Source organism: Convolutriloba macropyga, chromosome 4 (genome assembly GCF_964194025.1).
Source record: "Convolutriloba macropyga chromosome 4, txConMacr16.3, whole genome shotgun sequence".
In the NCBI taxonomy this organism is placed as follows: Eukaryota; Metazoa; Xenacoelomorpha; order Acoela; family Convolutidae; genus Convolutriloba; species Convolutriloba macropyga.
Genome location: NC_134471.1, coordinates 4,407,189 through 4,419,098, shown reverse-complemented (window position 1 = coordinate 4,419,098; position 11,910 = coordinate 4,407,189). Strand labels below are relative to the sequence as shown.

The following is an 11,910-nucleotide window of genomic DNA, read 5'->3' as shown; positions in this document are numbered from 1 at the left end:
ATTCAAAAACATGCACAAAAAACAAGCACCATCATATAAACAAAACAGTAAAACAAAGTAACCAAAAAAATTCTAACACCACATTTGATACACTGTGGTCTTTCAAGTGAAATACATTTTTTGTGATATTCTTTAAGGAATCCCGATGACCCTTTATGCTCAATTTTTTAACATGTGTCCAGAATTGTTTCAAATTTTAGTTAAAACTCGCGGTCAGTTTTTGTTCAGACCCACTTGTGCGGGAGGAAATAATTCCTCAAATGTGTGTATTAAAGTCACATTTGGCCGATCAATATATCGTAGGGAGTTATCGAGGTTTTTTTGTGAACATTCGGCCGAGTTAACTTGCTTTTGTTCAAAGTTTCTTTTGTTCCCGTGTTTTGTCAAATTTTTAAAAATATGTTGAAATTTTTAACTGTACTGATATTCGTTAACTGTACAGATAAAGCCAAATATAAGATTTTGTATATACAAACTCTATGATTATACAAAATGCACTTATATTCGATTAATAAAATTTTTTTCAAATTTGATGTAATTCGCAATCAATTGAACAGTAGTGTCTTGTAGACAAGCGGCAATATCAGGGCTGACGTTGATCTCACCACGTATCCGTACAATAAAATTTTAAGATTTTATTTGGGCGCGGATTTTTCGAAAAAATTCCGCATTTATAGTTTTTTGTTAAATACTAACAAGAATCTCAAATAATATTTAAAAAAAACGAACAGAGGCCAACAGATGTTACGGTTTCACAGAGTTAGGCTCAGGGTTTATATGGCTTTGACCAAATGTTTTCTTGAAATTTTTTGGACTTCTTACGTTTTGCTTTCATTTATACTTTTTGTACTTTAATTAGATAGTGTCCCGAATCAAACATCTAATTGGCTGCTTTAAGAGTTATAAGTAAACCTAAGAAATGCTTTCAAGTTGTTATATGTCTCTTATGACTTTGAAAGTAATTGTTTCAAAAAAACTCCGCCAAAACTTTATCTTATTTCCCTCACCTAATTTAACTAACGGTTTCTCGTTTTTGATACTACGAGTTCTCAAAAACACTTTTGATTATAATTGCACATCTTATAGGTGTTCGTAATTACACAGTGTTTAAAGAATACACAGCGTTGAAAAGATAGGAACTGAACGTTAATTAGTTGAACATTATTTGTTGATTAGTTTATGATTTTTGTGGGCTCAGGCACAGTTTTCTCATAAATTTTGGCGAGAAATTTTTGTTTTTGCCTGTGTTTGTATTTATTTTTGATGTTGTATGACATACCTAATAATGATGGGTCTCAATGGCTTCCCCAAGACATATAATCGAACCTAATAACGATTTCACTTTATAGCCTATTGTTTCAATGACTTTCAAATTAACTTTTGAAAACAATAAAAGATTTTTTTCAGCTGTCTCCTTTTTGCTATCCTTTTCGTCATCGTAACTCAACTTCATTAATAAGAAATCTCGACTAGTTTTGTTGATTCAAACAACAATTTCTCTATTGCTTATATGCTTACCTGATGGCTTCGACCATTTAATTTCGTAAATTTTCCATACAGTACGTAGTCCTTTTTACAAGAATGCCCCATTGATGTTAAAATGAGAAGCAAGTGATCATTTACATTTATTGCAGATAGCATCTGATAATAATAGTGCCTTCAAAACTGCGATGTCCTGTAATTGATAGTTAAGTTTTAGCTTCTGCCTGTATTTGTTGTTGTTTTGTAGTCACGAGAATTAGTCTCATTAATAACAGGCGCAGTTGGCTTCCGAGATGTTGCAAGTTAATCCATTCCTTTTAGTTGAAATAATATGTCAGTTAAGACTTGAAAAATATTTTTTCCAAAACTTATTTGGATTTTTGAGCTTCGCCAATTTCGGTCGATTTGTAGCTTAGGTCCAGTGATCTAAGTTTTTGCTGTCTTTCAATTTCACTGAATTAATTACCAAGTGGTTCTCTCAACTCTATTCATTATCTTAACCACGAGGTTTTCTGTAACTGTTTTATTGATCATGCGTACACTATATCAAGACAAATTTGATGATCTGAACTGATTGAACCAATTCTTAGACAACATTTTATGACGAAGAGCTGTAAAGGTTACCGATGGCAATTTTTACTTCAGGTTGAAAATTTAAAAATAAAATACGACAAAGGTGAAAGTTATCTGCAAATTCGGTGGCTAATTCTTTCTATTCCACTCAGTAATTCATATCTACTCTATTGTTTGTTTAAATCATAGTTCATTGTTGTTTAAATCATTGTTCATGTCATTGTTCATAGTTGTTTAAATCATTGTTCATATCTATATCTATTGTTTGTTTAATATCATCGCTAACCTCTGGGAAATTTTGACACTTCTTTAGTTTTGCATAAAACTTTTTGCACTAAAACAGCTTCTGGGTGTGATAAAGAAAGCGAAGCTTTCTGCTTTACATTTTTGTTTTCGTTTTCCTGGAATATTTTTGGTCCTGCAATACGATTATCTACCGGTCCCGATGCACACTGCTAGTTCATAACTTCTGTGAATGGTTCTGTCAGTTTACGAGTGCAGAAGCACAGTACTTCATTTACTCTAATAACCAACGGACACAAAAACAACTTAGCCAAATCTTGAGAATTTTTCACTCAACGCCTAATTGGAGGCGTTCTTTAATAGACCTCGAAGGGACGAGAAGAAAGGCACGAAGCGAGTTCATTGTGGTCAGAGTTTAATTGGAAAGCTCGCAACATCTGAACTATTTTGCCTAAATTTTTACGTTCAAGGTCAAAAACTCGTCAATTATAACAAATAATACAACTTTTTGAAGTAGAAAAAAAGAACTAATTGAAACTGATATGAGGATGTAACGTGCAAGTGCAAGAGTCTGGATGCTCAGATTATTCTTGCACAGTTTCAAAATTGCATTTGATCACTGAAAGCGATACTCGAAACTATCTGAACATAAACTATATCTACATTTAAATGTTGACAACATTGTCAAAGATTTGAAGTAAGACGAACTATAGTTTAATACACTTTTAAATAGTCTTTAACGGAAGTTATTTTTTGTTTGTCGAAAGGACAAACACTGTTATTATTATTACTACTTTTGCTATTGCCACTTCCAGTTGCGTAGTTTCCATTAATACTGTTACTATGTACACAATTAACCTTCACAGGCAGTGACGTAGTGTATAAATCTGTACTTTGATATAAAGTTTGGAGCACACACGGAACTGTAGTTAGAGTTTTGAACTGATAAACCAGACCCCTGGCCACTTTCAGAACCAGGTCTACGCTCATATGCATCGCTAAAGTATTGAAATGAAGCAAGATCTCATCAGCGTTCAGATTCTTCTGATAAACATCGTCGCCGTATACTTTAATAATTGCTACGCACACAAATAAATGGAAGTAGTCTGTTTCATATCTGGACCAACAACATTCCCAGATCCTAAGAGCATCCTGTTCTGAGAACTCTCTTTTGAAGCACAGCAAGATCCATCTGTGACAAAAGAGCAGTTCCAGGGAATCCTCGCCAAGGGAATCGAGATGGTGGAAAAATTTTGGACTGAAAATCCGGATAAGTTCCCGCACCAACATTAATTGCATTTCCATATCATCATCAGTTGGACTTGATATGAAGATTGTTGCGTGCATTAAGCCGACGAAACACCAGAACGAATCAGATTCGTTCTTCAACTCGACCAGTAGCGGGGCGAGGAGATCAGACATGCCTTGCATGTAGCCCACAATAGGGTTATATACAGCATAGTTTAGCAGAATACTTCGCATAAGTTGTAAATTTGGGTTTGCTTCACCTTTGAAAAATGGGTTGTTTCTATCTGTTCGAACCACGTCTTTATCAACAATGGTTTGAATCGTTCGCCAGAATCGTTCCATTTCTTGTTCAGACATAGAACCTCGTCTTCGTTGAATTTCGTGATATTGCTTTGCTTTGACGCGACAAATCTCAGCTCGTTCCGCGGTTGTCAACTGGAACGCTAAATAGTGTAATAAAAACGGCCACACCTCTTTACGAATTGGTTGGTCAACGCCACCAAAGAAAACGTGCTTTCTCAATTCGCGATCATTTTCGATAACTCCGTTCTCGCTAATATATTGACCCCACATTTCGCGCGTTAGCTTTGAATACTTGCCCTCCTCTTTATGACAATCTTCGTGAGCTAGTGTCAAACTGGACACACTGAACTCAAAACATAACCCTGTATCCTCCCGGTACTGGGCTTTTTCAGAGCAGTTCTGATACGACCTCAAAATACTTGAAAGTCGGTCCAAACCTCCGTTATGGAAGTGGAATATCTTGTACTGAGATTCACAGCTTGCAATTACGAGTTGACCACTCGTTTCTCTTTCATCCGAGAAAAACATCCGAATTGACCGCATTTGATTCAAATCAGCTGAAAGCACGCCAACTATGTTTTCACGCGTCGATCTCTCTTCGGCCAGTCCAGCACTGAAGGCGACTTTTTCATCTGTGTAGGTAAAGTGAGAAGTACTACTGGGGGAGTAACTGGATGATACTGCAAAGGAGTTAGTGCTAAAACATCTTACATTTATGTGGAACACCAGAAAAGTCTATTTTTATTGATTATCAGTGAAAATGATTGCATTTTTTCCAAAAAAGTATCTATACATAAGTTTAGTTTTAAATTGCATTTGAAAGCTGTGAATGTTGAAAAGCATTGAGAATTGATCTGATAATTCGAAAAGTTTGGGGATAATTCTTAAAAAATTTGGGGCTTAGCGTTTAAAAAATTATTTGCTCCCCTTTTTAGCAATTTTTGCTCAATTAAATTCCAAATCCAAGTAAAAGAAACCTAGGATAAGCTTGTTTACTTAACTTAACCTCTATTGACCTTTGTTTAGTTTCGATGTAAATTCAAAGAGTGAAATTCATCCTCGTGGTACATTCATCACATTTAATGGTCATCAAACGGTCGCAGCAAAAAAGCAAATTCTTTAAAACAGCAGAGCGCTAATACAATTCAGTTTCTCGAATAAGAGTCCGATGTTCTCGACTTTGCTCCAAAAACGTTCTTTAGGAATATCTTTCTAGTGAGAAAAAAATTGCTTCCCTGACTGTTCGGTTTTGCAGAAAACAGAACTGCCATCAATTTTGCGGAAACTTATAGAAAGGAGGAAACTTCGGAGATGTCTCAGAAAAACCAAAAAAGGCCAGATTTCCGGACAATGGGCCAGACAAACTTTCAACAGCCGGCAGATCGTCAAAAATACTAATCAGACCAAAAAAGCAAATCTATGTCCTTCACGTACTAGGGCTTTATAATGATCCAGTTAGACTGAACTCTAATCAATTTCAATTAGAACTTAAATTCCTTACTTTATTTTAATAAAAGAGCACAAAAGTAACTTTTTGAGTGCGGTAAATCATAACATTTATCACACGATTCACCTAATAACTGATACCAATATATTAAAAATGACATCGTGCACACAAACTCAGCTGTACAGTGGTAAAAGTCAGTAACAAAGTCGTTCATTGAATTCTTGGGGCGTAATCAAATGGTCGCATTAAAAACGGAATTAACGACTGAAGCGAATAACAACTTCGGGGATTTAGAAAAAACATCGCTGAAGTCATGGAATTACAATCTAAGTTTGCATTGACAAAATTAAAATTTCGACCTTGAAACGCCTAGTACAAGAGTTGAAAAAACATCAATAACACCGTGAAAACGGCCGTTAAGTTGCCGCTCGTGAACAAAAATCTCGAAAAATCAGAAATTTGTTTGAACGCCGTTTTCTTACATTTGTTTCGGTACCATCAAATTCACACCTTCCTGTTTTATTGTGATCCCATCACCTTGTATTTGTATTCAAAAAGCATTCGTGTGAAAGTAGATTTTCAAACATGGCAAGGCGTCGATACAATTTATATTTTTCGAACCGGCAAAAGCACGATAAGGTCAATAATAGTATCTGCTAGAGCTTCGCGGCTATAATAAACAAAATTTAATCTAGTTCATTATTTAATATAATTAACTAATATCAACCAGATCAAAGCCCACAACAATTCCTGGGGTCGCTATAAATAGGAGACACTTCCCTTAGTTCATTCTATTGAAAACAAACTGACCTGTAATTTGATAGTCCATTATAGGAGAGCCCATTTGTCCGTGGTGATTGCTGTTGATCGTTGGCAGCCTTATTTGGAATGTCGTAAGAAGCCACATCCTTCGTCGAGCAAAAATCGTTGATATCGTTCAGCAAATTCTGGAACTCTTCGTTGTGGGTATCTTTATCTCGCCTTGGAGATGCCTCACCCGAACTAACAGAATTCACACGACTCACCCGTTTCACAACTCGCTCGCTATTGGCCAAGCTTTCTGTAGGACTGTCGGGCCTTGATTGAGCTCGACTTGGAGGCCCCGAAATAAACCCGCGGATGCTTTCGAACAAATTTGATCCCTCAGAGCTGACTCGATGAAATATGCCACCGTGGTTAGGAGTAGGAGGCGGCTCCGACTGGGCTAAGTCAGAGGAGATACTGGAAGTCCGAGATCTCAGTCGGCTTTTGGAATGTGGTGGAGGTGTAAACAAAGGACCCGCACCCTGCTGCAACGCATCAGTGACAACCGATGTTCCTCTCTTCAGCTGACTGTTCGGAATCCATGTTAGTAATAACGTCTGGCCACCAAATTGATCTTCATGCGACTTTATTGAGAGGTATCCAGGACAGTGGTCCACTTTCGTGCTGACTGATGTGGGCGGATGCACGCAAATATTGTTTTTACAAAACAGAAGAGTGGAATCCGTATTTACCAACGGGGATGGCTGATTTTCTGGAGCAACCTCTTGTTGGCTGAAAGTGGATGTCTTTACGTGTCGGTTCAAAGAATTGCTTTGATAGTAGTAGTCGCCACTAAGTTTGCTGTTAAGTGGTTCCTCTGCTATATGCGCCTCGTCTAAGTCCCCGAGGAGACTTGACGAAAGGCGGCGCATTAAGCGAGAGAAAGACATTTTGTTTAAGGACGTTCAAGTAGATCTGCTAACTGTGATACACCATGTGTCACCAACAAGTAGAGACCGGCAGTGAAGAATTTGCTACATGTCTATCTGCAATTTATCACATTCTTATTTGAACAGTGAAACAAAGAAACCACAAAACTGCGACAGCTTTTGCAGCAGGCAGTCTCAAAGGAAAGTATCTCAAAGGAGTTAATAGCAGCACAATGCAGCTAACACTTGCTGAGTACAAAATAATCAAATAAATATGAACATATGTTTTCTATTTTGAAGAACATTCGACGTTAACTCAGCGGTCAAAAAAGCCAAGAAATACTTTCAATTAGAAAGCGTCAATAAATTTAAATAGTTTATAGCAACCTTAAAAAGACGCGCAAAAAATATTAGCATACGAAAATTGATAAATCTCAGCCGACGGCGCTAGAAACCAGTTATCGTAAATCCTGTTATCGTAGAACCGAGTTGTCGTAAATAGTCCATAGCCATCTCAAAATAATAGCATATGAAAATTAATCAATCTTAGAACCCAGTTATCGTAAATACAAAAATGGTGGTGATTTAATTACTCAAAGCCTACAAATAAATTGAAACACATACAACTACGCTCAACTAAATAATTGTAGGATCTATTCTGTCCCCCCTAATTATCCACCCGCAGCTTTTTTTAAAATCAAATTTGTGTGAAATTCCTCCTTTTAGGGAGATACCTATAAACAGTGATAAAAATGAAAAAATTGCAGTCTTTAATGATTTGCTAAATAATACTTATGGGAATGTTGATAATGCAATTGTAGTGCTTAAGCTAAATGATATTATTCGAAGTGTTTCAACATACAATCCACGCATCACACATTTCAACCAATTGTACCATGACAATGTGCATTTAAATTATAAGTTGGGAATACCATTCCTGAAAAACATACTGCTGGGATACCTATTAAAAACCTCAAATGGGGTTATTGACTTTAGTAAAGTAACATCTAACGCTTCTTATAAAATGCAAAATAAATTCTCTAATTATCAGCAACGCTACTTTTCACAGCCTCCAAACAACAACCTATCATTTAATCGCTATCATCCATATTAACTGTTGTCAAACCTTGACTTTTAGATGAAATAAATGGAAACATTTTGATAGTTTGTTTGATTCATTAGGCACGAGCGGTTTGACATCAATAACTGAGTATAATGTTGAAAGCTGTAATTCTGATAAATTTATGTTATTATTTTTTGACGAGGCAAACAGTGGTTTTAAACTTTCCCACGCCACTGAGCCTCACTTACAATTCTAAATTAAAAAAACTTGATTTGTGTTTGATAAAAGTTGACCTGCTGAAAGTTTTCGGCTTTGTATGTTTTTTCTCATCTGGGCTCTTTTTCCTTCTATATGTTCACATACTTATGTTAATTCACGGGGATGTTGAAAGAAACCCAGGGCCTTTGGAAACCTTAAATAGTATACACACAAAATGTAAAAAATGGCCCATGCAGCTGAAAATTGTGCATGCTAACTGTCAAAGTATCCAGAAAAAACAGCTACAGTTGAAGAGTTTACTCAATGACATCGGTCCAAATTGTATTTACGGTTTAACAGAAACCTGGTTGACCAGTATTGATAGTAATAGTTTTTATAACCCTAATCCCTATCAGTTTGATATCCACAGATGTGATCGACAGGATAAAAAAGGAGGAGGATTGTTATTATTAGTACCCAAATTTTGCAATTCGAAAATCAGGAAAGACCTTAACAACATGTCCAAAATTTTTGAAAGTTTATGGGTTGAATGCAAATTATCCTCTCACAAAAGTATCTTGATTAATATTTCTTACAATCCAAATAAACAATTTTGTTCACAGTTTTTGGATGAATTGGCTTTATGCATCGATAAGGCTTCCACTGAAAATAAATCAATATGCCTAATAGGAGATTACAACATTAATTACTTGAACAACAAAGAAAAACAGAAACTGGATACAATTATTCTACCTTACGACTTGCACTTGATGAATTCAATAACTGCAACCAGGCACCAGAACGGTAGCTGCAGTTTATTAGATTATATCATAACTGATAATGGGCTGAGAGGGAAATACTATTATGTATTCGACTCTCCTATCAAAAGCGATCATCTTGCACAAATTCTATTCACTGATTTCACGCTGACTCAAAAACAAAAACCACTCAGGAAACTGATATTTGATAAGCGTAATTATGATCCCCACAAATTCAGAAATTCTTTAAATTACATTAACTGGAGCCTCATCTATGAATCTAATGATATCGAAGAAATGTTCTCACGTTTTGAAAGTCTGATTGCAAATGTAATCAGATTTCATGCACCAATCAGAAAAATTTTTATACGGAACAACAAACCTAATTTTTCACTTGCAGATAAGTTTGTCTCAAACGCAACAAAATGCCTCAATAAAAAGAGGAACGAATTTCTACTATCAGAAAATTTTGATAATTTCCTAAAACTAAAAGATCTGACGAGTAAAGAGTATCTGAAAGATTATGAACGCTTCCAAACACAATTGATTGAGTCTGCTAACAGCTCCAGGAAACAATGGAATCTGATCAACGAAGTCAGAAATAAATCTAGAACAGGAACTAAAATTCTCTCTTTGAAAAACTGCTTTGAGGATGTAATAACCGACAGCAAAAAAATAGCGAATTTGCTTAACTATAAATTTAGTAAACTTGGTGAATTTCTTTTAAATAAACCAACCATTAAACAAAACTTTCAGCAGATCAACCCTAATTTGTTCTCGTTTCGTTTCTTTACCACATTTGAGTGTCGTAAAGCTCTCAACAACCTCAATAAAAACAAACCATTGGGTCCTTCAACTATTCCGGCTTGGGCATTAAAAGATGGTGCTCATATTTTAGCAGAGCCGTTATGTTTTCTCTTCAACGGATTTCTTAAACAAAACAAATTTCCTTCTCTACTGAAATTGGCAAATATTACACCTATCCACAAAAAAGGAGACACTGAAAACCCGCTGAATTATAGGCCTATTTCTATAACGCCTGCTTTGTCAAAAGTTCTTGAGATTTTAATCAAAGATCAAATAGAGGAACACCTATCAAAATACAACCTCCTATCCAAAACACAGTTTGGATTCAGGAAAAAATTTTCAACAATTGATGCTCTTGTATATCTGACAGAAACTGTAAGACAGAAACTTGATGAAAAAAAAGTGGTCACTGCGGCGTTTTTAGATTTGTCAAAAGCTTTTGATTCAATCGACCACTCAGTTTTACTAGAAAAACTTAAACACTTTGGTTTCTCTTCTTCGGCTATCCTTTTCATTAAGAGTTACCTCACTAACCGACATCAAAGAGTAGTGATACCAGAAGCTGAATCTGACTGGCTGGAGGTTAGGCAAGGAGTTCCACAAGGCACAGTTTTAGGACCACTCCTATTCAACCTATATGTAAATGATCTACCAAATTTCATCAACTGCAGTTTAATCCAATACGCTGATGATGCAGTTGTTTATACTTTCGGCAAAAAATTACTGATTGCAAGCTGCATTTAGAGAAATCAATTTCTTCGCTTGTTGACTATTTTTCATACCATTCTTTAAAACTGAATTCAGAAAAAACTGAGTTCATTGTCTTTGGCACTTCTTCCGCAGCAGAGTCTATTAAAGTTGACAACCATATAATAAAAGAAGTTGAGAATGTGAAATATCTCGGAGTAATTTTGGACAAAAAATTGATGTACCAACAACAAGTTAAACAAATACTCAGCAAGATGGCGCAAGGAATAAAAACACTTTACGTCCTGAGAAACGTAGTACCATACCATTTGCGCAAAATCCTACTGAATTCTCTTGTTATTAGTCATCTCCAGTACTCAGCTGTTTTGCTTTCGTCAATTTCAAAAAATCTTCTGACAACCTTAGAAAAGCAACTCAATTTGGCAGTTAAAGCTTGTTATGTTCAACGATTTAACAGTTCATCACTTAGTATCAAACTAGATAACTATATACTGCCAATTAAACAACTACTTGAATACAGAACAGCAATGTATGTCAATCAACTCTTGACATTTAAGAAGCCTGCCTTCCGAAGAATAACAGGACTTAGCTTGCCAACCTATAAGTTCTACAGACATTCAAGGACGAAAACTATTTTTCTTGAAGAGAGGTCAAAAACATCATGGTTGGACAAAAGTATTATCCGAAAAGGCTTATCAATTAATAATTGTCTTGAAAAATACTTAAAAGGGAATGAATCAAACAGGCGGGTTAAAAAAGTCTTCAAGAACTACTTTTTCCAACAATTTCAGAAGGACCCAATGGGAAACATTGTCGGCAATGTTTCTTGGAAAGCTTTTAAATTTAAATAACGCTTCATTTTTGAGTTTGTATAATTTGTTTCTTCTACCTGGAGAAGAAAATCTTTTACCTGTTATTTATTACTTATGTTATATCTTTACGCTGCCATTTGTGTTATGTTTAGGCTCCTTGACCTATTTATACTCATTTGGAAATTCAGTGTTTTTTTTTAAGAAATGCCCTTCCCCAACGCTGGGGTCTCTCCTAGCATTACGTCATCATAAAGTTTTTCGTATTTTACAAAGCAAGCAACAAAATGTACATAACCGACTACCGTGGGAGCGAATTGCTCTCAAACCGGTGAGTGGTTGTCTTCGTCAGTAGCTAGCTACGGTTTAGTGAGCCTAGCTTTAGCTTGAAGGGGGTTTGAGGTGAGCGCAGCGCTGGGGGGACTTCTATGAACAGCCATTCACACCATAAGTCTCCAAAACAGTTTCTGCGAATCGTATATTTTGATACTAGAGAGCTGAAAGGCTTTATGAGCACCGAACGCCCGCTGGGCGCTACCTGTTTATCCCGTTTTGGGCACAAAAAGTCAAATGGGTTAGAAAAGATCTCGAGAAAAAA

At 36.0% G+C, this 11,910-nt stretch overlaps 1 protein-coding gene across 1 annotated transcript; it reads right to left on the bottom strand.

The window, feature by feature from the left end:
- Nucleotides 1-379: 379 nt before the first annotated feature.
- On the bottom strand, nt 380-7,123 carry LOC142337422 (TBC1 domain family member 16-like). The gene is made up of 2 exons (XM_075386629.1): nt 6,107-7,123; nt 380-4,546 (listed from the first exon to the last, which is right to left on the bottom strand). The coding sequence occupies exons 1-2, from the start codon at nt 6,988-6,990 to the stop codon at nt 3,013-3,015; spliced, it is 2,418 nt and encodes an 805-aa protein (XP_075242744.1). The 5' UTR covers nt 6,991-7,123; the 3' UTR covers nt 380-3,012.
- Between the last annotated feature and the right edge of the window lie 4,787 nt (nt 7,124-11,910).